The 26922-nt window shown below is 43.5% G+C and overlaps 1 protein-coding gene across 28 annotated transcripts in view; it reads left to right on the forward strand.

Annotated features, from left to right (window-relative positions):
- Positions 1-26922, forward strand: part of LOC126266634 (kinectin) — a 327061-nt gene that overhangs the window by 176741 nt on the left and 123398 nt on the right. For all 28 annotated transcript variants that reach the window (XM_049970995.1, XM_049971006.1, XM_049971003.1 and 25 more), the window contains one exon: positions 18273-18457. In XM_049970995.1, coding sequence (XP_049826952.1) covers positions 18273-18457 — 185 coding nt within the window. The remainder of the gene's footprint in view (positions 1-18272; positions 18458-26922) is intronic.

The following is a 26922-nucleotide window of genomic DNA, read 5'->3' on the forward strand; positions in this document are numbered from 1 at the left end:
ACATGCCATCCTAATGATAACAAACTTTGCCATTTCTATTCCCAGGTCATCGGCAGTACCTCGAGTACTTACTCCCATTATTACCTTGACGCTGACCTCTGGTAGTTACATACGTTGAATTGGTTCAGGAAAGAGACAAGTGGTTTCCACATGTGATCCCTGCAGCACTCTCTTTGGGGACTTCAACTCCTCACAATCAATTTGAGAAGCAGCGTCAAACTACATTGTCTACTGGTGACAGTGCTCACTTTATGACGAGACGTACAACCAGCCAGTGGCTGGAGGAGCCATGTCCGGAGAGTCTCAACACTCCTTGCTCCTCCTCAGTTCCTACCCTCACAGTGGATAATCCCTTCCAAAAGTCCTGACCCTTTTATGTAGCTAAGGATAAAAAGTAGTAGTTTTGAGCCGTTGGACCCAGAACCTATGTTCGTCGATATTGTTCCAGTAACAGGCAAGTGATTTGTCCTGTCCACTCAGACCTTTCACACCTAGCCAGAATGCTCTTAGAAGTGTTAATTCAGTGGAACTGCAATGAATGTTATTGACACCTGCTATAATTACAACCACCAATTTCCTCCTGTTTTTCTCCAACCCTCAGAAGTTATCGTACCTGCACCCTCAGAAGTTATCGTACGTGCTGTTGGAACCTAACTGGCCCTGAGAGAGCCTCATGAGAGGTCTCTACATTGGTTTGCATCAATGTTGTTCATGATTTCCTCTCTGTACCACAGTTGAGTAGGTTGTAATGTGAGTGCAAACAACTGTAGTGATTACTATTTACAACATATATTTACCCCCAGACAGGGCAGTTAGGCACCTAGAATTGGCCACTGTCCCTGCCCTCCACCTTGCCTGTCCCTTCTTCCCACCTTCTCCTCCTTGTAGATTTCAATGCAGGCAACCGTGCCATGGATTACTCTTCATCGCCTGGTATGGGTGTCCTGGTTTACCAACTTCTTTATGTTTGTGGTCTGTGTCTTCTCAATTCCAGTGCCCCTAGTCACTATTGCTCCCCCTGGCACATTTATATCTGTTGACATCTAGATCTACATTGATAATCTGCAATCCACCTTAAGGCACCTGGTAGAAGGACCCCATACCAATACTAGTCAATTTGCTTTCCTCTTCCAGTCGCAAATAGAATGACGAAAAATAGTTGTCTATAAGCCTCCGTATGAGCACCAATTTCTTGTACCTTGTCTTCATGGTCTTGCACACAAAGTATGTTGGAGGGAACAGAATTGTTCTGCAATCAGCTTCAACATCTGGTTCCCTAACTTTTCTCAATAGTGTAAAGAATGTCGTCTTTTCTCCAGGGATTCCCATCTGCATTTGAAGCATCTCTGTAACATTTGCATGTTGTTTGAATCTACCACTAACAAATCTATCAGCCCACCTTCAAATATCTTCCATGTCTTCCTTTAATCTGACGTGATACAGACCCCATACACTCGAGCAATACTCAAGAATAGGCTTCACTATCGTTCTATATGTGGTCTCCAGATGAGAATGACACTTTCCTAGAATTCTCTCAATAAACTGAAGTCGTTCATTCATCTCTTCTACCACTATCCTCACATGCTTGTTCCATTTCATATCACTTTGCAGTGTTTGCCCAGATATTCAAATGATGTGACGGTGTCAAACAGGACACTACGAATGCTATATGCAAACGTTATGAGTTTTTTTTCCGTACTCATCTGTATTATTTTAAATTTTCCTACACCCAGTAGAAATTTAGTTAAAGTCATCTTGTATCCACCTACAGTCACTCAACTTAAACACCTTACTGTACACCACAGCATCATCAGCAAACAACTACAGATTTGCTGCACATCTTTTCTGCCAGGTCATTTATGTATATAGGGAATAATAGCAGTCCTGTCACATTTCCCTGGGGCCGTCCTGATGATGTTTCTGATGAACACTTGCCGTCTTAGAGCCACTCACATATCAGTGAACCTATTCCATAGGCTCATACTTTAAGAGCCTGCAGTGGGGCAACATGTCACAGTTTTTGGAAATCTAAAAATATGGAATGGGTAAGTTAAGTTTCACACTCGTGATGCTTTCTGAAACCATGCTGATTTGAGGACATAAGCTTCTTGTTCCCAAGAAAATTTATTGTATTCAAACTAAGAATATGTGCAAGGATTCTGCAGCAAACCAGTGTTAAGGATACAGGTCTGTAATTTTGTGGGCCCATTCTTTTGCCCGTCTTATACACAAGAGTCACCTGAGCTTCTCTCCAATCCCTCGAGACTCGGTGCTGGAATAGAGATTCACAATAAAAGGGCCCAGTGCCATAGTGTGCTCTTTGAAAAGCCAAATTAGGATTCCATGTGGACCTGGAGACTTATTTGTTTTAGCTTCTTCAATTGTTTCTCTACACCAGGAATTTGTATTACTATGTCGTCCATATGGGTGCCTGTTCGATGGTCAAACGATGGTATGTTTGTATGATTCTCCTATGTGAATGATATTTTGAATGTTAAATTTGAAACTTGGGCTTTCATTTTGCTATCTTCAACTGCCACACCCAACTGGTCAACAAGTGACTGGATGGGAGCCTGAGACCCATTTAGTGATTTTACATAGGACCAGAATTGTCTCGGGTTCTCTGCCAGATCTTTTGCAAAGATATGACGGTGGTAGTAGTTGTGTGCTTCACCCATAGATCTTTTCACAGACACACGTATCTCTAATAACATTTGCATGTAACCATTTTTGCAGTCTCATTTGAACCAGGAGTGCATCAGCCTCTGTTTCCGTGATGTTATCTGAATCTAATAAACCACAGTGGGTCTTTTCCCATCCTTCATCCAATTACTAGGCCGGTAATTCTTCAGACCACGCTTTTACATTCTGCTGCCCAAACTTTTCCCATAATTCCTCTATATCCATCTTACTAGAACTCAGTGATGTGCTAATGACTGCTTATCTGCTCTTTCTAGAAGAAGCACTCTCGTAGCGTTCTTAACTGATTTATTAACTATCATAACCATAGTTGCTATAATGAAATCATGATCACTAATTCCTGTTTCTTTACTGACATTGGCGGGAAGGTCTGGCCTGTTTGTAGCTAGATAGTCAGTGATTTAAAGTTTCCTCCAACTAGTAAGACATGATGTGTGTATTTACTTGCTGCTGACCATAATAGACATTCTTTCAATGACTCTAGAACTGTTACAGCAGAATTGGGTGGCTGGTAGAATCATCCAACAATTAGCTTAGTTTCACTTAGATCTGTTATATTTGACCAGATAACTTCACTGTCACACTCAACTTTGACTTCAGTAGAAACAATTTTTTGTCAACTGCAATAAACACTCCCCCTCCAATGACCTAATAGTCTCTTCCTTCAATTCTGAGGCCTTGCCACAGTGGTCACCCTAGGGCAATATTTGTCACAGCTGTCACACTCTGGTGATCCTGTCACTTCCTTGTCACCAGCTGATGGAACAATTGCCATATTGGGCTTTCCAAAGACCAAATTGGCAGTTGTATCAACCGGCCATTACCTTCATCTTATCAGTATCAGATTGTTTCGACAGTATTGTCAGAGACATCTTCCATTGCAATCACCTGCACCACTGGAACTGCTGTCCTATTTTCTACAGGCCCCCATCACTGGCAGCTGGTACCATGAATGACACACACATTCACTATTCTTTTGGGGTCCTGCAGCTTCTCAGGCCCTCACAGACTCAGCATTGATTTGCTGGGTACGGGCTGGGTGACCCCAGATTTCCTGAGCTGGAAACTGGCAATTGCCACCAATCCCCTGTCACTGTAAGCTCTGGGCATGCTTCACCGACCACTGTGCCATACGGTTGTGGAACGTTGTGTGTCTCAGGGAAGGGAGGGAGAGAAGTCTTCCGAAGTAAGAGTGATTTCAGGTGTGCCGCAGGAGAGTGCCGTAGGACCATTTGCTATTCACAATATACATAAATGACCTGGTGGATGACATCGGAAGTTCACTGAGGCTTTTTGCAGATGATGCTGTGGTGTATCGAGAGGTTGCAACAATGAAAAATTGTACTGAAATGCAGGAGGCTCTGCAGTGAATTGACGCATGGTGCAGGGAATGGCAATTGAATCTCAATGTAGACAAGTGTAATGTGCTGCGAATACATAGAAAGATAGATCCCTTATCATTTAGCTACAAAATAGCAGGTCAGCAACTGGAAGCAGTTAATTCCATAAATTATCTGGGAGTACGCATTAGGAGTGATTTAAAATGGAATGATCATATAAAGTTGATCGTTGGTAAAGCAGATGCCAGACTGAGATTCATTGGAAGAATCCTGAGGAAATGCAATCCGACAACAAAGGAAGTAGGTTACAGTAAGCTTGTTCGCCCACTGCTTGAATACTGCTCAACAGTGTGGGCTCCGTACCAGACAGGGTTGCTAGATGAGAGAGAGAAGATCCAACAGAGAGCAGCGCACTTCGTTACAGGATCATTTAGTAATCGCGAAAGCGTTACGGAGATGATAGATAAACTCCAGTGGAAGACTCCGCAGGAGAGACGCTCAGTAGCTCGCTACGGGCTTTTGTTAAAGTTTCGAGAACATACCTTCACCAAAGAGTCAAGCAGTATATTGCTCCCTCCTAAGTATATGTCGCGAAGAGACCATGAGGATAAAATCAGAGAGGTTAGAGCCCACACAGAAGCATACTGACAGTCCTTCTTTCCACGAACAATAAGAGACTGGAATAGAAGGGAGACCCGATAGAGGTACTCAGGGTGCCCTCCGCCACACCGTCAGGTGGCTTGCAGAGTATGGATGTGGATGTAGATGTAGAACAGGGATCTTGGCATGACCACTCAGATCTTGATGACAGGATAAACCTCAATAAAAAACTTCTCAATCTCAAGGTGTGCTGCATGCTGATGGGATGCATGGCTGTTGAGGTGGAAAAGTCATTAGCAGGCAACCTTTGAGGAACTTGCCACCCATCTGTTGTATAAGGCTTACTCAGGCACATGGGGCTCTGTCTGAGTGGACCCCTGTTTCCCTAGCTGCTTGTGGGACCGAGATGGAACCCTCAAAATTGCCACATTCTCCTCCCAGCAGGAAGGGCATATCGCCCGGGAGTATTCATACCCATTCATCCAAAAGAATGAGAGAGGCTAGTCCTCCTGATAAGAATACTTTGGACTGCAGTAACAGGGCTCATGGAGTCATGAATAGCATGTTTGTGGTGATAGAGGAAAGGGGGGACATTTGAAAGTGTCCCCATTTTATATCCATAAGGGTTTGGAAGGCCTTGGAGGAACGTTAAAATCTATAAAACAATTGCATAATGGCTCATTGTTGGTCAAAACTAACAGGTCAAAGCAGGTAGACCTTGCTGAACTCCAGTAAGACCGTTGTCACATGCAGAGGTATCATGGACATGGACATAGCAGAACTGAAGCAAGAATGGGCACCCCAGGGAATAGTCAGTGTGGAGCAATGAACGCACAAGAATAATGGAGCAACTGAAAAGACTACCACTTTCATTGTCACATTCAATTCTCCGACACCACCTAAACGTCTTATGGCGGGGTTCCTTCGACTTCATGTTCGGCCTTACATTCCAAACCCTTTGTGATTCTACAAATGCTAGCATTTTGGCCATACATCCATGAGTTGTGGAGGTGAAGTGATCTGTGGGAAGTGCAGAAAAGCTGATCATGATGCTGGGACTGTCTACCTGTCTCCGGCAATCTGCATCAGCTGCTCTGGGAACCACCCAGTATGGAGCTGAGACTGCCCTGTTTTTGATGAAGAACGCAAAATACAGGAGATAAGTGACCAAGCAGATCCCATATGCCGAAGCTAAAAAAGACTATATGGTGATGAAACCCCTTGTCTTTGCCACCTCATATTCATCCATGGTGCAGAAACCTGTTCCCAAGGTGGACACTTTGACACAGACAATGTGTAGTGTGTTTGTATCCACCACAACTACCTGTACTTGCACGTGTACATGTCAAGGGTAAATGAGTAAGGACAAAGCAATCCAGGCAGCTACACCAAGAAAGACTAGCAACAGTTCCACAGTGAGCATTCAGAAGGTGCAAGGAAAGCAGAGTGCCTCTCAACGCCCCCTTTCCCCTTCATCCCCAAACTGACAGGTTGCAGGAAAAGGCTCATGACATTTGGGTCAAAAGCTGTCCTGAGCTCTGTCAGATGTCATTCTTTGCCATCTGACTAATGAGGAGGATATGGTGGAGTTAGATGCCTTGGATCCAGGCAGCCCTTCCAATCCCCCTCGCTCTTAAAGTGCGAACCTCCCTGGTGCAAAGAAAGTAAATTAAAACCACACCGATGACATGGCTTCCATACTACAGTGGAACATAAATGAGTTCAGGACTCATGTGGAGGAACTGAAACTCCTAGCACAGGCACGTCCCTTGTGCTTTTGTTTACAGTACATGCATTTTAAAGATACAGGTGCCCCTGAGCTACAGGGATGGATATATGCTATAACACAAGGATGACCTATTAGGGCAAAGGGCCAAGCAGCTGCAGTTCAAATTCATGTGTGTCAAATGATCACTGTTTGCTCACTGCATTTACCTCTGCAAGATGCACAAGACTCTGAGGCTCTCACAGATCTTATTGCACAACTCCTATGACCGTTCCTCCTCCTGGGGAACTTCAATGCCCCTCATGTCCTGTGGTGCCCGACCTGTACTTGCCCTCGGGGTTGGGTTTTGGAGGGCCTCATGACATCTCACAAGCTGTGCATCCTCAACACAGGTACTCATACACATTTATCTACTGTTACTGGGTCATTCTCAGCCATCGACTTCTCTTTCTGTTCTCCCGCCCTCACTGACTCTGGAATGAAGGTTGTCAATGACCTCCCACCGAACAGTCACCATTTCCCAATCCTCCTCCTCCTACTAAATGGCTCACCATCTGAAGTTAAACCCCCAAAATGGACGGTCGTCAGGGCTAACTGGATGCGTTTCAGCCAGCTGGCTCTGTTTGAACACTGTGACAGCATCAGAGGGTAGCTGGACGACATCACATGACTGATCCATCGCACCATTGGCCTATCCATCCCACAGTCCTCAGGTCATCTTAGGAGGCATCCAGTACCTTGGTGGCCAGATGAGTGCTGTTCCATGGTCCAGGAAAGACATGTGGCTCTTCAACATTTTAAATGCCAATTGACAGCAGACTACCTTAGGGCCTTTTGAGTCACGAGGGCCAAGACTCGTTGCATCATTAGGGAGAGTAAGACAGTGTCATGGCAAGAGTTTCTGGGCTACATCAATTGTTCCACCTCTTCTATGAAAGTATGGGAAGCCAATGCAGCTGTTCACCAATAGCAGCAGTGCTGAAACGGGGGCACTTCCAACAGTACTCAGAGACATTGTTCAGATGCGAGCCGAATATTTTGCACAAACTACCGCCACTGCAAGTGGCATTTTGTCACTATTGTGCGCCTGTTTAGAGGGAAAAGTTGGATTTCAGGTCCAACAGTTCTGAGACCTACAACTCCCCTTTCTCCATGTGGGAGCTCGAATCAGCACTGACTGAGGTTCGTGACAATGCACCCCAGTAGTGACCAAATCCAGTGCTGCATGCTTTGACATTTGGCAGCAGCATCAAAGGAAATCCTCCTCAAATGTTTTTATGTATTATGGCAGACAGGCAACTTCCCCAACTGTTGGTGGGAGGCAATTATGATCCCTCTCCTCAAACCAAGAATAGACTGCACATGTCCCAGTAGTTACCAGAGTATCGCCTTAACGAGCTGTGAAGACCGTGGAACAAATGATTGACTGTCGTCTGGTCTGGTTGTTAGAGACCAGCCAACTCCTTAGCCATTCTCAGTGTGCATTCCGAAGATTTTGGTCCACTGTCGACAATCTGACCCCCCCCCCCCCCCCCCCTAGAGGCAGCTATTCAAGCAGGCTTTCATCCTTCACTGTATTGACATATTCTTCAATATAAGCAAGGCATACGATACTACTTGGAGACACTGTATTCTCACACAACTGCATCAATGAGGCTTTCGTGGCCACCTTCCCAACTTCATATGGTCTTTCCTACCTCAACAGTTTTTAGGACCTGCGTTGGTGACACATTGTCTTATCTATTTGAGCATGAGATTAGTGTTCTCAGGGCAGTGTTTTAAGTGTTACCCTCTTTGCCATAGCCATCAACAGTATCACATCTATGGTAAAGAGTCCTGTACAGTGCTCCTTATTTTTTGATGATTGTGCTGTTTTCTGTTTCTCCTCCTGAGTTGCAATGGCGAGACATCAGTTGTAACTTACAGTGCAGCAGTTAGAGGAATGGGCTACAAAGATGGGTTTCCAGTTTTCTCCAGATAACTTTGTGTGTTCATTTTAATCATTCTCATCATCTTTTTAATTTGTCTGCCTTTAATGTGGGGACACCATCCCACATTTTAGAGACCCAGTGCGGTTTCTGGCCCTCATTTTTGACTACCGATTGTCATGGTTACCACACCTGCAAGACCTGAAAGCCAGAACCCTGAACGCACTGAACATCATAAAGTGCTTTTCCCACAGGCCTTGGGGAGCGGGCAGGGTATGTCTCCTTCAGTTTTATCAGGCTTTTGTGCGTTCACAGCTGGACTATTGTTGCACAGTGTATGGGTCAGCAAGGCCCTCTTACTTGCGGATCATTGACAGTGTCCGTCATGAGGGAATTCATTTGGCCATAAGTGCTTATCGGAGCAGTCCCATACCTAGCATTTGTGCTGAGGAGGGGAAACCACCACTTACCATCCGGTGCCAGCTTCTCATGGTGCGTCTCGCCTGTAAGTTCATTGCAGCTCCATGTTCACCCACACGATATACTGTTTCTTATCCACCTCTGGAACACCTGCCCACAATCCACGATGTTGTTTGGGATCCACGTGCAGCATGTGCTGGAGTCACTCAATGTGGTGCCACTATGATCCCAAATCGAGGGTTTTAACCGTGTGCCACCCAGGTTGTTGGAGAGGCCCAGAGTGATTTTAGATTTGGTGCGGTACAGGGGAGATAGCACTCCTGCTTCCATTTTTAATGAAATATTCTCTGATATTTTGTCTGAGTACCACAACCCTGTAGCTGCTTTTACAGATGAGTCTAACCAGGGGACTCTGGTGGTTGCTCTGTCATTTACCCGGATCATGTACTCAAGGTCAGTCTGCCTCCAAAATTTACTGTCTTTGACTCAGAACTATATGCAATCCTGCAAGCACTGGAGCAGGTGGGACATTCTCCCACTGTTAAATTTCTCATCTGCTCAGATTATCTGAGCACCCTTTACTCTCTGCTACATTTGTACCCAGCAGGTACAGTAGCCCCGAATATTCAGGATGCCTTACTGCAACTACAAATGGGGGAAGGAGAGGTCATTCTGCTGAGTACCTGGGCACATTAGAATTGCAGGGAATGAAATGGCAGATCGAGCAGCCAAGGAGGCGTGTCGTGATATTCTGGTATTTCGGTGTGCTATCCCCCTGCATGCTATCACCTCACTGTTGTTATACAAAGTCATGTGTCGATGGAAAGACGAGAGGCTGGCAGTGACAGATAACAAGCACTGTGTCATCAAGCCCACAACTCGGCCGTGGAGAACTTCCTTCTAGCCACATTTGAGACGAGGTCCTTCTGTCTCATCTTCACATAGGCCACAGCCCTATGAAACATGGATTCTTACTCCAGTGAGAGGACCCTCCAATGTGTGGTACTTGTGGTGTGCAGATCACGGTGCATTAATGATCAAATGAATGTAGTTAGGGATTTAAAGTTTTGTGAATTGTCCATTGTTTTAACAAGATGTTCTTAATGTGTCAAATGGTGACTGACTCACCCTAGTTTTTTGTAAATGGTCAGCCAGTCGTATGTCCCTGTGTTTATCTTTTAGCTCTTCTGTGTTTTGTTTTCTCTGTGTTTTAGTTTCATGATTAACTCTCTTTCCTTCTGATTTATTTTAGTGAATGGGAGAGTGCATCTGTTACAGAGTGACTGGTCATTTAGAGTGCATGCATGCACAACACTTTTAGTTCATCTCCACATTTGTTTGTTCTCATAAGTGCAAGGGCACTGATGACCACGCCATTGGGCAACCATCATATACACGAACACACGTGCACATACGCGTAAACCGCATAGGTAAACTTTTAAGCAACTCCATGCAGAGTCTCACTATCTATATAACTACAGTAAGAAGGAATACTGGAATCACTTTCTTACTCGTCCTCAGCAGCATGTGCCTCCTGATCCCAGATAATACCCTTTGTGGTGTTGTTTCTACCTGTGCATCAGTTCTTGATGAACACCTCACAACCCAGAATGAAATTTGCACTCTGCAGTGGAGCGTGTGCTGCTGTGAAACTTCCTGGCAGATTAAAACTGTGTGCCAGACTGAGACTTGCAGGACCTGTGTCAAAGCAAGCTAAGATATTTCCCTCCCCCCCCCCCCTCTTTTTTGCCATGTGCCTCCTTAAAATTCATTTTTTTTACTTTTAACTGATTACCATTAACATACACAAGTAAGTTTTAAAGAATGTAACACCAGATCTAATTTTGTACTCAGTTTTGTGTTTGTTATTAATTTCCTGGTTAATTTTGACCATTCCTAGTTAACATCTTTTGTTATAGGGTGTAATTAGTAATTGTTTTGTAACTTAAATTCTGTTGTTGACTTACAAGTAAATCCCCTCGGGGGGGGGGGGGGGGGGTGTCAGCATTAAGTTGCTGGGTACGGGCTTGGTGACCCCGGCGTCCCTGAGCTGGGGACTGGGAAGCGCCACCAGTCCTCCATATCGTAAGCTCTGAGTGTGCTTAAACGACCACCGTAAGGCATGACAGTGGAACATTGTATGGTACAGAACCTGGGGATCCTGGCTTAACTGCCTGGGTCGCGAGGATGGTATAAACCTCTATAAAAAAAATAAAATAAAATAAAATAAAAAAAACCTCAATCTCAAGGTGTGCAGCACACTGAGGAGACGCGTGGCTGTTGAAGTACAATAGTTGCTGACGGGTGACCTCTGGGGAATCTGCCGCCCCCTGGTTGTATTAGGCTTAGCCAGGCAAGTGGGGCTCTGTCTTGGTGGACATTCCTTCTCCTAGCTGCTCATGGGACGACCATGAAACGAAATACAAATAGTGTGCAAGCACTAGTCTCTAAGAAAGGAAAGTTCAATGCTTTACAGTATGACCCCCAATCATTCCCTTCCCTGTCAGCACCAGGGGAGGAATGGCAGTCTAAATTACCTGGTGAGACATATTCTCCTCGATTTCTGGTTTGCAGCTGAACAGATGGGGACTCGTTTCTGACCACAAAGACTCAGTTTTTTGTGGAAACTTTAGAGGACAGGTTCGGATAACTTGAGGGCGTGTTTAAAATGAGGTCTGGAGCCGTCCACATACAGACAGCATCCCCATCAGTCACGGGCATTGCTTGCTTTTGACAAGCTCGGTGGTGTTCCAGTCCCCATTACGCCTCATAAGTGTTTCAATATGGTTGCGGGACCAATTTTTCTTCGTGAACTGTTGTTGCAGTCTGACGATGAGATGTGTGCAAATCTGGAATGCCACGGTGTCCACTTTGTACAACATGTCTTCAGGGGATCTAAAGATAGTAGGGTCACCACCGGCGCCTCCATCTTGTCTTTCGAGGGAGACACCCTGCCCGAGAAGGTCAGGGTGGCGATATATCAATGTTGAGTTAAGCCTTACAGCCCTCCTCCCATGTGCTGCTTTGGAGGTTTGGGCATGTGTCATACAGATGTGATGCCAACCCTACCTGTCGGGATTGTGGACGTACCTCCCACCCCAACATCCCGTGTTTGCCGCCCCCTGTTTGTGTAAACTGTGGACAGAAACATTCACCTTGCTCGTCAGACAGTGCGGTTTATCAAAAAGAACGGAAGATTGTGGAGTATAAGACCTCGGATAGGCCCACTTACACAGAGGCTAAATGCAAGTACGACTGACTTCACCCTCTGTGCGTATTTCATCAATGTTTGCTGCAGCAGCTTCAATGTCACCGTCCCTGGCGACGAGCCCCAAAGCTCAGCCGGTTTTTGTGAGCCCTCCAGCCCGGCTGTCTATTCCTGCCCCCCAGGTAGTTGGGGAACACCCTCTTCTGTTGCTCCCATGTTATTAACATCGGGAGTAACAACCCCTCCTCCTTTGGGGACTTCAGTCCCCACCTCTTTGCCAAAGAAGTGCCCGCCTCCTCCGGCTCCCCTCGCGCGGAACGGATCACTTGGTGCCCTCCCTTCCATGGTTACTGCCTCTCCAGATGTCAGCCAGTGGCTGAAAAAGCCACCACCTGATGGCCGTAGGGCTTCCAGGTCTTCCTCGGTCCATGAGACTCGGTGGGAAAAGCCCACCCAGCCTGATAAACCGAGTGACAAATGGGACCCTACCAAAAAGAAGAAAAAGCAAAGGGAGAAGGACATAGAGACAGAAAAGGAGTTCACCACTGCACTTGAAGATGATGTGGAGCATCTAGCGTCCCCTCAGGAGCTAGATGTTGCTTGACCCGCAGCTCCTATGGAAGTTGATCAGGCTACTTAGCAATCGGTGGCGGCAAGCGCTTCTAAGGCGTAACCTATCCTCCTTCCCAGGTTCTTTCGTGTCTTCACAATTGGATACCATTATCCTTCAATGGAATTGCTGTGGTTTTTTTCCACCACCTTGTGGAGTTGAAACAGCTTTTGTGTCGCTTCCCTGCCGCTTGCCTGGCCCTACAGGAAACCTGGTTTCCTGTTTGGTGGATCCCCTCCCTCTGTGGCTACCAGGGTTACTATAAGAACCATGTAGAATACAACAGGGTGTCTGGCAGTGTCTGTGTTTATGTTCTTTTCACTGTTCATAGTGCCCCAGTGCCACTTCACACGGCTCTTGAGGCTGTGACTGTTAGAATCCGGGCAGGAGTGGAGCTTACCATCAGTTCCTTCTTCCTTCCCCCGGATGAGGTTGTCCCTCTTGCCGACCTAGCTGCCTTGTTTGCCCAGCTCCCCCCGCCATTCCTCCTTTTGGGGGACTTATATGCCCAGATATCTGGCCAGGGTAGGAACGTTGAGGCTCTCTGGGCACAGCAGGACATTTGCCTCCTTAACACTGGTGCCCCCACACATTTTAGCTTGACTCATGGCACATACTCTTAGTAGCCCAGATCTTCTTCCATACCTCAGTTGGTTTCTCTTTTTCAGTCCCAACCCCCTTACCAGCTGCCACAATGGTCTCTTCGTAGAGCTGATTGGGCAGCCTACACCTCAGCTACTATGGCCATTGCTCCGCTTCCTGGTGACATTTATTTGGCTGTGGACGAGGTCACTATGGCCATTGTTTTTGCTGCCGAGGCAACTGTCGCCCATTCATCAAGTACCATAAGGTTTAAGTCAGTCCCTTGGTGGACACCAAAGATTACAGAAGATATCCAGGACCGCCAGCGATCCCTGCAATGATACTGGTGTCACCCTTCCCTAGAGAATCTGGTTCCTTTAAACGGCTGCAGGCCCAGGCTCGGCTGTTAATCTGGCGGAGCAAACAGGACTGCTGGGAACGATATGTTGCCACTTTAGGTTCTCACACCTCCCCATCTCAGGTGTGGTCACAGGTTTGGCACATTTTTGGCTTTCGCCCTCGTGCTTCTGTCCCTTGCCTCTCTCTTTGGGGTACACTTTGTACTGACCCAATTGCCATCGCCGATCATCTGGTAGAGTATGTTGCTCATATTTCCGCGACCGCAGGCTACAGCGCAGAATTCCGCGCCATTAAAGAGCAGGCTGAGCGTACGCAGTTGTCGTTTTGCATGCACCGTTGGCAACGATACAACGTCCTGTTTAGTGAATGGGAGTTCCAAAGTGCCCTTACAGCTTGCCCCGATACCTCTACAGGTCCAGACCAAATTCACAACCAGTTTCTTCGCCATCTCTTGGCGCACTGTCAGGGTGAATTACTCACCCTGTTTAACCACATCTGGATGGAGGGCGTTTCCCCAACTCATTGACAGGATAGCGTTACCATCCCGGTGCTGAAACCTAGTGCAGATCCGCGGGTGGCTGATATCTATCACCCTATCAGCCTTACCAACGTTATGTGCAAACTCCTGGAATGGATGGTGAGACGGCGGCTCATGTGTATCATCGAAGCTCAGGGCCTCCTAGCCAAACAATAGGGGGGCTTCCGTCAGGGCTGCTCAGCGATCGACAATTTAGTCTCGCTAGAGTCAGCTATTCGTACAGCTTTTACTCGGCAAGAACATCTATTTGCTCTTCTCTTTGATCTTCGGAAGGCATACGATATCATCTGGCACCATCATATCCTTGCTACACTGCACGAATGGGGCTTACGGGGTCCACTTATGATTTGTCTAGGGAATTTCCTCTCCAATCGCTCCTTTCGGGTTTGAGTTGGCACATATTTTAACTCTGCTCATATTCAGGAGAACGGTGTCCCTTATGGCTCAGTTATCAGTGTTCCCCTCTTTTTGGTAGTGTTTAATGGTCTTGTGGCTGCGGTGGGCTTATTGGTCTGTTCCTATCTAAATGCCGATGACTTTTGTCTTTATTACAGTTCCCCAAGCATCAGTGTCGCTGAACGGCAGCTGCAGGGAGCTATCTGTAAGGCACATTTTTGGACATCCAACCATGGTTTTCAGTTCTCAGCCTCCAAGACCAGAGTGATGCATTTCTGTCATCGTCTCACGGTCCACCTCCATCCAGAGCTCTACCTTGCCAATGAACTCCTTCTTATTGAGGAGACACATCGCTTCCTTGGCATGCTGTTTGATACTCAGCTCACTTGGACACCTCATCTTCGCGAGCTTAAACAACGGTGCTGGTGGTACCTCAACATCCTTTGCTGCCTCAGCCACACCATTTGAGGGGCTGCATGATCAACCCTCTCACAGTTCTATAAGGCCTCAGTCCAGTCCCGTCTCGACTATGGGAGTGTGTTGTACGACTCTGTAACACCTTCAATGTTGCAGATCCTCAACCCGATTCTCCATTGTGGCGTCGGACTGGCGGCAGGTGCCTTCCGCACTAGTCTGGTGACTAGCCTCCTTGTAGAAGCTGGAATCTCTCCCACGTCCATGCCTCGTCCGACTACCAAAACCGCAGGCTCCTTTTTCCATCTTCTGCACTCCCCTCCCCACGGCGGCGGCCTAGGTCGGGTCTCCTGATCGCGGTCCGCATTCATTCCCTTCTCTCGTCACTTGAGTCCTTTCCCCTTCCTCCATCCTTACGGCCCTCCTCTTCTTCCCCTCCTTGGTCCCTCCCTCGCTTGCGGCTTTGCTTGGATTTGTCCTGCGACTGAGTCCTCCGTTCCACCTGCCAGTCTTCGTCAAAAATTCCCGGCTCTTCTTACTTCATTTTGCGATGCAGATGTAGTCTACACTGATGGTTCTGTGGTCGATGGACGCACTGGGCTTGCTTTCATCCACGGCAACTACGTTGAGCAGCATTCCCTGCCTTGAGAGAGCAGCGTTTTCACTGCATAGGTGGTTGCTCTTTATCATGCACCCACTCACTTTTCCTCCTGCCCTGAGGAGTCATTTGTCATATGCAGTGACTCCCTCAGTGGATTGCAAGCACTCGACTAGTGTCTTTCTCGGGACCCTTTGGTGCGCAGTATTCAAGATGCTGTTTTTGCTCTCGCCGAGTGTCGTATTATTTTAATTTTCTCCATATTTTTGCAGCTTTGAAAGTGACTGTATTCAAAACATTGACAGTATGAATTAACCACCACCTTCAGTCACAACTTTTTCGTGTTTTATTAACTACACACTGCATTTCGGACCCTGTGGGTCAGGTGTAATTTGTCTTAATACATATTTTATTTTTCTCCTGAATGAGGCAAAATGCATAGTCCTGTCACAAAGAGGTTTAATGTTAGGTTATGAATTTCGTAAGTCAAACGCAGAAATATGTGCAAAATAGAGGAAAATGAACAGTGTAAACTTATCACATCAGCCACAGAATGAATGTTTGCTGGCACTAAAACATTAAAAATGCTTTCCGTGGATGATGTGGTAAGTTTACATTGTTCATTTTCCACTTTTTTGCACATATTTTCCGTGTTACTTAAAAACTCATAACCTAACATTAAATCTTTTAATGACAGGAATATGCATTTCACATCATTCAGGAGAAGAAATAAAACATGTATTAAGACAAATTACACCTGACAGTGGACCTACAGCGTCCAAAATGCATAGTGTAGTTAATAAAACATGAAAAAGTTATGACTGAAGGTGTTACTTGATTCATACCTCCAATACTTTAACTATATCTGGTTTGGGGTCAGACAGTTGTGGGATGGACATCTCGTGCTGCACGCTGCACCCTGGTACCTCTTGACTGTGTCGATCAAATTATTGGCATGATTATTTCTTGCCACTTGTTTTGCAATTTTTGGTCATACCCCTGTTGCCCTGGATGGGAGTGAGTCAGGCACAGGGAAGTTCCTTCTACTGCAGATAAGTCTTGGAGGGAGGCCCTCGTCTGCTCTCTGGCCTTTTGGGTTGCAGACCAGCCATACTATATCCATTTGACCAGATTGCTATCGGGTGTCACTAACTTTGTATAGACTGTCACACGAATGAGAAACTGAAGACCTTGGTGTTTAGGTCCTTAACCACAACCAACTAGCTTATTATTCAAAGAAGTCACAAAAGAGGAGAAAATGGGTGTTTGCTGCATTTGGTTTAGTTGGAATCAACATGTATTGAATCACCTATAACCTATGAAATGTTACTAGCTTTCTATGAACCAGTTATTGATCCATTTCAGGTGAGGCATGTAGAAATTTATGTATGTGTAGCAGTTACTGGTGTTAAAATTCCAGCTTCCTTTGCCATTTACTTTGTAAAGTAGTGTGTGTGTGTGTGTGTGTGTGTGTGTGTGTGTGTGTGTGTGTGTGTGATGACAAACCATCAGCAATTTATGTAAGTCTCATCTGAAGGTGACTGATACAGTTCTTCTTCTTCTTCTTTCGAATAACCCATTTGAAGGGTACAATGAATTAACTTTGGTTACTCTTCATTGCATTAGATCTCCTTAGTTTCCAAATTTCCTTCATCCTCTTAGTGTTGTTCCCTTTCTTCTTGGCTCCACTTTCATCTATTTGTATTCTTTCTCTCCTCAAAAATTTGAAATTCTGTCTCTTGAACTTCCTTCAAATGTGTTCTGTTTTCTGTTGTGTCTGTTGTAATTCCACTGTTTTCGGTGTCCTTTCCAGTCTCTATGAACCATGTGGGCTTGGATTTGAAGCTGTTGAGTAATATGAATATCCGCTTGGTTAGTCTGTTGTTATCCATTCCGAATATATGCCCAAAAAAACTATAGTCTTCTCTTCCTCATTACATCAGTTATTCAGTTTCCAAGTATACCTCTCTGTTTGGTCTTAACCTCTATTCAGCATTAGTGCTTCTTTTAGCTCCCCGTATTTTCCTTATAATACTTTTTTTGACTTTCTCCAGTTTCTCAATCTCTCCATTTCTTGTTAGATTAAGTGTTTCTGCCACATACAGAGCTTTCAGGTCTGGCCACTGTTTGACAGTGTCTTAATTTCGTGTTCCAGCACAAGGATTTTTTGTTATAAACATTTTTGGTCATATGAAACACACTATACATTTTGTGCTCTCTATTTTCTATAGTTTCTTTTCTTTTGCATTGTATGTAATCCATTCTCCTAGGTATTTAAAGCAATCTGTTTTGTGTATTGTGTTGTTGTCAACTGCAATATTTTGAGGAGCATCGCAGATGTTTGCCATGAACTTTTCTTCTTTCAAAGAATATTCGTAGTCCTACTTTGGCTGCTTCTTTTTGCAGTTCTCTTGTTTGTTTCTGCTCATTATCTAGCGAATCTGTAATCAATGCTATGTCATCTGCGAAGGCTAAACAGTCAACAGTGGTCTTGTTTGGATTCCTTCCTAGTTGAATCCCTTTAGTATTTCTGGCCTTTCTCCATTCTTGAACTACCTTCTCTAAGTATGCGAGTGCAGGTATTCACCTGATATGGGCGTGATAAGCCATTGTGGCCGAATTAATATAACTTACATTAGGAAAGTATTTTCAGTTTAATATTATTGTCGTGTTCTGCTGATCACTGACAGAAAATTCAGTTGATGTTAAAAAGTTGTTATAATATAAAGCTTCCCTCATTTATTGGCCATACTCTTTTGTCAATTGACTAGTGAGCTAAGCTGTCACTTGAATAATCAAAATTGACAATTTTATTGTATTATTTAACACTAAATTTAATTTTTTTTTCCAAGCTTTCAAATTTTGTGGCGCTGCAGAAAGAAGTAGAACAGCTCAGAGAAGAAAATGAGTCACTTGCAGCACATGTGACTGCCATGACAGAAAGACCAGCTGCCGAAGGTCGGGAAAATGGTGATAATAGCTACATTGAAGAGAAGCAGTCTGTGAGCAAAGCTGAAGAGCTAAATAAGGAACCAGAGTAAGTATTATGCTGGACGCTCCACTTATTGCAGAGTTAATGTATGATGACCTGCATTGTAAAATTATATTTTGTAAAGACTATTTAAAAAGTGAAATTGGGCTTTCCTGTAAAAAAAAAAAAAAAAAAAAAAAAAAAAAATGCCCTTGTAGAATAATTTCTTATTTCAGAACAGAAAAGGGTCACGAAATATTACTGCAGAAGTTGGGCCATTATGAAATAAGAATTGTAGCTCACAATTGGTTCAGCTTATACTTAAAGATGGCAGCAGAAAGGTCATTTTCCACAGTAATGAGAACAGCGGTGATGTGCAGTCTGTGTTTCTGATATGTATAAATGATAAAAGCCTTTTAATATGACAAGTGATTATGAAATATTTCTGTTTGTTGCTGACACCAACTTGGTAGAGAAGGATGTTGAGCACAACATGGGCAGTGCATCAAATACTGCAGTTAAAGACATAAGTTTATGCCTTATAGAAACTAAATTGATGCTAAATCATAGAAGACTTGCTGTTTACAATTTCTAGCTCACACTTTAACTATAACTGATATTTTGATAACACAGAATATCCATATGGTTAGTGAGTCTAAACAATCAAAATACCTAGACGTTCAAATATACGTCATAATATGACAGGGAATGCCCATGTTTAGTATCTTGATCAAAAATTGAATCTTGCTATATTAACCATTAGAAAAGTATTTGCAATAAGTGACAGTTCAACTTGAAAAGTAATCTGCTTTGCTTAATCTCGTTAGATTATGACATTGGCATTATATTCTGTGATAACTGTCCCGCATTCACAAATGACATTTTTGGCTAAGAACTGGGTAGTCCAAGCAATGTGTGGTGTACATTTGCAAACCTCTTGTTGACCCCTGTTGAAGAATGTGGGATTGTGCTATTGGCCTCTCAATATACATTAAATAAATGTTGTCTGTTGTTAACAATACAAACTTATTTCCAGTAATTAGCACTGTTATGGGGCTACATAATTAACTTCATTGCAACATAAAATCTAAACCATAACTCGTACGACTCCATTGAATAACACAGTCAACAACAGAATAAAACATATATAAAAACAAAGAGAACACACAAGTCAATGACTGCACCAGGATAATCATTAAAAATAGTTATCACTTGAGCATAGTGTTACATGGCACATAACATTGTACTTCACCACTCCTCTGTTAGTGTCACGAATATTTTCTGCTGAATCGGATGAGTCGTCCAGACCAGGTAACAACAGATCGTGCATCGGCTGCTGACAGTACATTAGAGGTTGCCACCAACATCTATCGTGCACCGGATCCAACGCTCTCTTCAGCAGCTGGTGGACGACGGGTCTCCAGTTAGCTTTATGTGGGTTCCAGGCCATGTCGGTATCCCTGGGAACGAAGCTGCAGATGCCGCGGCCAAGGCTGCGGTCCTCCAGCCTCGGACGGCTTCTTGTTGTGTCCCTTCATCAGATTGTAGCACGGTCATTTGTCGGCGCATTTTATCGCTGTGGCATGCCGATTGGGCTGCACTTAGGGACAACAAGCTTCGGGCCTTGAAACCTCTTCCCGTAGCTTGGACGTCCTCCTCACGTCCTTCTCGGCGGGAGGAGGTCGTTTTGGCCCAGCTACGAATTGGACACTGCCAGTTCAGCCATCGCCATCTGCTGACGGCATGTACTCTGGATGCCATTTTAGCGGATGACCCAGGAGCTGCTGCTCGCGTTCTTCGTTTTACCAACTTGACACACCTGTCTAAGGACGTTTGATTATGCTGTAGTTTTTTAATCCTATGTCTGTTAATACGTCTTTTATAGTGTTGTCCCTTTTAGTTGCTGTTTTAACCTTGTGCCTCGTGCTAGTCAGGGTGCTAATGACCATTGTAGTTGTGCACCCTAAAACCACAAAAAAAAAAAAAAAAAAAAAAAACCAACATCTATTCTGGTTGATCTGCAACGGGTTATGTAGCAGCTGGAGTGTTTGTAGAGTCCATTCCATGTTATGTGCAGGTGAGTCTGTACCAATGTAGGATGCACAGAAAGCAGGTTTAAACCTGGCACTGGTGATGATGGGCGGCATACCCACCACATAAACTTTGAATGCCTTGTCCTCCCTACTGATGACACAGTGAGGCCAGTCGCAGGGTGACTGCAATGGCATACATACTGCATCATGTTGTACAAAAACGTAGTGGTGCTCCAGTTGCTCGCCAGATACAAAACATCATTGGGTCTGCTGATCCCTTGAGACATCGAGGTATAGTTGCCAGATTTGTGTATCCAGCTTTTGCATCAAATCGGGCACATTGGCAAAGAAAATGCCTGGTAGTCGTATTGACTGGACATAAAAAAGTTCTGCAGTTGTGCCTTTCAGTTCTTCTTTCAGTGATGCACAGAGTCATAGTAGGATAATGGGTGCTGTCTTAGTTCACCGCTGTGAGTCATAACATCGTAGCGGGACTTTCAGTATGTGGTGCGTGCGTCCAACTGAACCATTCGCTGCCAGGTGTAAGTTGTAGCTCTAATCCGCTTCATACCCAGTAGGAACAGTGAACACTTGAAACAGGTAGACTCAAATTGTCTTCCCTGGTTTGTTGCAATTCGTGTAGGCACACCAGAATGGACTATCCGTGTCCAGAAGAACACAGTTGCAATTGTTTTGGCGTTAATGTCGGGAACTGAGAATGCCTCAGGCCAGCGTGTAAAATGATCAGTTGTAAGGCAGTAGATGTATCCTTCTGATGGTGGGAGGTGTCCTAGAGGTCTAGGTGGACATGTTTAAATATATTATTCGGAGGAAGAAATGCGCCACAAAGTGACCTAATGTTCCGGCTAACTTTATTTGGTTGACAGGCCACACATTGTCACATATATTGCATGCTGCGTGCATGCGTGCGTGCGTGTGTGTGCTGGTAGTGGCTCGTACTCCAGGGTGTGACACGTTATGTAAAGAGGCAGTTGCCTGTTGACGAAAGTCAACAGTCACAAATAGTCGTGGTTTGTTAGAGGCAGTGTCTCAATACGGCAGCACAGTAGACAGTGGCAGTGTAATAATGTCAGAGTATGGCTGAGTGACTCCCAGATTTCAGATGGGTTTTATTTACTAATTATATCCTTTGCCATGTGGTGTCACATATGCAGCATGTCTGTGTTTGCTATGAGCGGCACACAGTTGTATTTTAGCTGGACTTGGGCAAAGCTGATTGTTTGAATAATAGGCACTTAGTTCCCTCAATGTGTCTGTCAGATGAGTTTCAACATCTTCAAAAGATTTCCCTTGACTAACTAGTGCCAGAACATCAGCATAAAGGAAACTCCTGGTGTTCACCAGAAGGGCTTGGTCATTGGTGTGGATGTAAACAACACTGGTGAAAGAATCCATCCTTGTGGTAAGTCATTTGTTTGGCACCTCCACCAATTATACAGATCTCAAAAGTCCACATAAAATCTCCTGTTTTGAAGTAAGTTTTGAATAAGTTTGTTGAAGCTATAATCTTTTATCATCCCATAGATCTATGGCAAAGCAAGATGGTTGACAATTTTATAAGCAGCTGTCAGCTCAATAAAAACTAATCCTGTAAGTTTTTGTGTTTCATAGATGTCCTCAATAATCTGTGAGATGGAGGACCAGAGATGTACAGCTTTTTCCTTGTCTAAAACCTTAGAGCAAATGTTAAAATGTTACTGTATCCCTTGATTCATGTTTCTTATGACTCTACATTAACTTATATTTTCCCACATTTAGAGCAAGCTGCCATTAATCACACCAGTTAGAAATTTTGTCTTAGTCATCTTGTTTGCTCCTACAGCCACTCACCTACATCTACACCTACACCTATATTCTGTAAACCATCATGAAGTGCACGGCAGAGGGTACGTCTCATTGTACCAGCTATAAGGGTTTCTTCCTGTTTCATTCACGTATGTTATATGGGAAGAGTGATTGATTGTGTCCCTCTGTGCATGCTGTAATTATTCTGATCTTATATTCATGCTCTCTCTTCTAGTATCATGATCGACCACACCTTCATAGAGCTGTGAGGCGAATCAATGTGGTGTTAGGGATGGCTCTGAGTACATCCAACTTTTGCTCGTGTTTCTCTGGTACCCGTCGGGACTATCAACAGATTTGGTTTTGCTAGACATGGCCTACACCTAAACAGGACTGGGAAGGGAAGATTGGTCAGCTGATTCATGAAAGTATAGGGGGTGGATCTCGGGCCACACATGGTCAAATACCTGTTGTCATAGGTAGGAAAAGTAAGTCTGTTTTCAGATAAATCCAGACAACAGGTTCCCCTGCCTAAAGAGTATTTCCAGCACTTTAAAAAATACTGAAACAATCACTCAAAAGACTGATTTTAACACCTCAGATATCACATATACCAGATGTCACAAAGAAAAACAAACCTTTGGAAAGAGTAACATGGGGCATTTCACATACTTACCAGTCCTCCATCAAAACATTCAATCAATAAAAAATAAAATACAACTATTAGAAGTTTAGCTCCAATCTTTGACTTGCACAGTAATTTGTATCACTGAGCACTGGTGTAGAGAGACAGAAATCCAACGTGTAGTAATATCATTGTATAAAAAAGGCAAACTCTTACTTCAGAACTCCTTCAAGGGGTGGAGGATCATGCATTTATATCAGAAAAGGAACACAGTTCAAATCGACACATGACCTCAGTACTGTAAGTGAACAGAAACACTTTGAACTATCAGCTATTGAGTTAACAGGGCTTGGTATCACCAAGAAATTAATCATTTTGTGTGCGTATAGATCTCCCAGTGGTAGTGTGGACACTTTTTTCAATAAGTTAACAGAAGTTCTAGGTAAAGTCTAAAGTACAAAGATCAACATAATTCTGTGTGGAGACATTAACATAAACACTAACATCGTAAATGAACCCAGCAGCACCTTCATAAACATTCTTCAAAGCTTTGGTATGTCCCTATTGGTCAGTAGGGCAACAAGGGTTAACACTACAACTTTATCAGTAATTGACCATGTTGCCACAAATATGGATAGGGATAAATGTGATGTAGCTGTAAAAGATCTCGGACTATCAGACCATCTCTGTCAAATAACAACAGTAAAGTCAGGCATCAAATCATTCCCTAAACTACAAGCCTACAAATGACATTAATCAGAAGTCAAAATAAAAGATTTTTCAAAAGAACTAGAAAAACAAAGCTGGGATGAAGTGTATGACGAAACCAATTTGAATATGAAATCCTTTAAATTCTCCACATTGTTTAAATTGAACTATGAAAAGGCATTTCCAAAAGTATGCATGTCTGTATCAACATCTCACAAGAACAGATGGATAACAGCAGGTATTAAGAAGTCCTCCTAAACACTTAAACATTTCAGTTCCATGAAAATCATTCACAGTGTTCCAGAATTCTTAAATTTCTATCATAGATACAAAAAGATCTCTAGGGAGGTGCTGATTGCTGCAAAAAAGTCCTTTAATGACAAAATAATATTAATGCAGAGAAAAAAGCAAAGCAGTCTGGGATGTTATAAAAGAAGGAAATGGGGAGAGGCAAAAAAATGCAGAATAACATACTGCTAAGGGAGGAGGATAAAGTAATAAATGATCCACAGCACTTAGCAAACTATGTAAATGACCAGTTTTCAAGTATTGCAGAGAAGTTACAGCAAAAATTCCCCCAAACAAATTTAACACCTGTAAATAATGTTGCACTAAATACAATGATGTTACTTCCAACCACAGAGAATGAAGTCGGTAAAACAATTCAAAAACTAAAAAATAAAGTGTCAGTAGGCTTAGATGAAGTACCAGTGTGTGTGTGTGTGTGTGTGTGTGTGTGTGTGTGTGTGTGTGTGTGTGTGTGTACTGACACAATGCATAGGGACTGTACAAGGCCCCTTAACAAATATAATAAATGAATCCTTCACATCAGGGACATTTGCAGAGCAGTTAAAACAGACAAGAGTTGTATCTTTGCATAAGAAAGGAAATTCAGAAGACATAGAAAATTACAAGCCTATTTCCCTGCTGTCAGCATTCTCAAAAATAATAGAAGCAATAATGAAAGACAGATTAGTGAATTACCTGACTAAATACAATCTTTCAAGTGAATCACAGTTTGGTTTCTGAAGTGGTAAAAATACGGAGTCAGTCATAGTAGAATTCACAAAAGTTGTACTTGATGCTCTTGATAAAGATTAGTGTGTCACAGGCATATTTTTGGATCTTTCTGAGGCATTTGATACAGTAGACCACAAGATTCTATTAAATAAATTAGAAGCATTAGGAATAAGAGGGGTAGCTAATGACTGGTGTTGATCATACGTAACAGGTAGGGTACAAAGATTAGAGATAACATGTACTTCAAGTAGATCTAAACATTTAGTAAAACACTTATCAGAACCAAAATACATTAATATACGAGTTCCGCAAGGAGGCATATGAGGACCAATACTGTTCCTGACATACAGCAATGACCTTCCCAGTAGTGTTACTCACAGTGAAAAATCCTCTTTGCTCTATGACAGCAATATTAAAGTCACTGAGAAAACGAGAACTCCTTGCCGAGAAAGCAAATGAAACTTTAAAGGAAGTTTATGATTGGTCAATAAGTAATAAAGTGACATTGAACATAAAGAAAACTAATGCCATGAATTTCAGTTTGAAGAGGAAAAAAATGACAATGTTAAATTAAATGAAGATGGCACCTCTATAGACTGTAACAAATGCAAAATTTCTTGGAATGAATATTGATTCTCAGTTGAAGTGGTGTGAGCACACAAAGGTACTTGCAAACAGAATGTCTTCGGCATGTTATGCCCTTAGAATCCTATCATCAGTGTGTAACATGCAGTGTCTTTTAGTTACATATTATTCGTATGTACACTCAATTCTTAGCTAAGGCGTTCTTTTATGGGGAACAAATGCACAAAATATGAACACAATTTTCAAACTCCAGAAAAGAGCCATAAGAATAGTAACCAAAAATACTAGTTGAGTTCATTGTAAAGATCTGTTCAGAACATTGGAGATTTTAACTGCTCCATGGGAATACATTTACCAGTCAGTTGTACCCATCAAAAATAACATTGGTAATTACTGCACAAACAGCTCTGTCCATGACCATGCAACTAGAGATAGATTCAACTTACATTTACCAAGAAAAAATAAACATAAAACTCAAAACAGAATAAAACTGTACAATAAATTACCAAAAGAGATTAAAGAAATTGCAAAAATACACTTATTTAAAAAGGCAGCTAAAAAGTACCTGTTATGCAATACATTTTATAAATTGAAGAATTACTTAGCTAAAACAGAGTAGGGGAGTAGGGGCTTGATAAAGTTCTACAAAAAGAATAATGATTATAAAATATCCAACATTCCACATAACACCTTCACATTGTTTTTTTTTCCTTTCTAGAAACACTTACCCCATGCTATGCATAGCACAGTACTCCACGTTTTGAGCTCAACATCTCACTCATTATGGAGGAATGCTGACCCAGTTTTTCAGGATAGCAAATGGGAAGTTATGGTACAGCAAATGGCCCAGAGATCGTGCTCGTGCGCGTTATGAAACAATGTGTGTATGGTGTGTGCAGTGACTGATAGTGAGATATGAGTGAACAATATGGCATTACATTGTTTAATAAGTTATTTGTAAAAAAAAGTATTGTACACCAGGAGTAAATCTAATGGTTGTCTCTAACTAGAAGTCTGGTAAAGGTTGCTTCATCAGGAAAGAGGGAAGGAAAGGGAAAGACAAAAGGATGTGGGTTTTAAGGGAGAGGGTAAGGAGTCATTCCAATCCCGGGAGCGGAAAGACTTACCTGAAGGGGAAAAAAGGACAGGTATACACTTGCACACACACTCATATCCATCCGCACATATACAGACACAGGCAGACATATGTAAATGCAAATAGGTTGGGCAGAGATGTCAGTCGAGGCAGAAGTACAGAGGCAAAGATGTTGTTGAATGGCAGGTAAGGTACACGCGGCAGCAACTTGAAATTAACGGAGGTTGAGGCCCAGTGGGTAACAGGAAGAGGGAATATATTGAAGGGATAAGTTCCTATCTCCGGAGTTCTGATAGGGTGGTGTCAGTGGGATGTATCCAGATAACCTGGATGGTGTAACACTGTGCCAAGATGTGCTGGCTGTGCACCAAGGCATGTTTAGGCACAGGGTGATCCTCATTACCAAAAACCACAGTCTGCCTGTGTCCGTTCATGCGAATGGACAGTTCATTGCCGGTCATTCCCACATAGAAGGCTTCACAGTGTAGGCATGTCGTCGGTAAATCGCATGGGTGCTTTCACATGTGGCTCTGCCTTTGATCATGTACACCTTCCGTGTTACAAGACTGGAGTCAGTGGTGGTGGGAGGGTGCATGGGACAGGTTTTACACCAGGGGCAGTTACAAGGGTAGGAGCCAGAGGGTAGTGAAGGTGGTTT

Source organism: Schistocerca gregaria, chromosome 4 (genome assembly GCF_023897955.1).
Source record: "Schistocerca gregaria isolate iqSchGreg1 chromosome 4, iqSchGreg1.2, whole genome shotgun sequence".
NCBI lineage: Eukaryota > Metazoa > Arthropoda > Insecta > Orthoptera > Acrididae > Schistocerca > Schistocerca gregaria.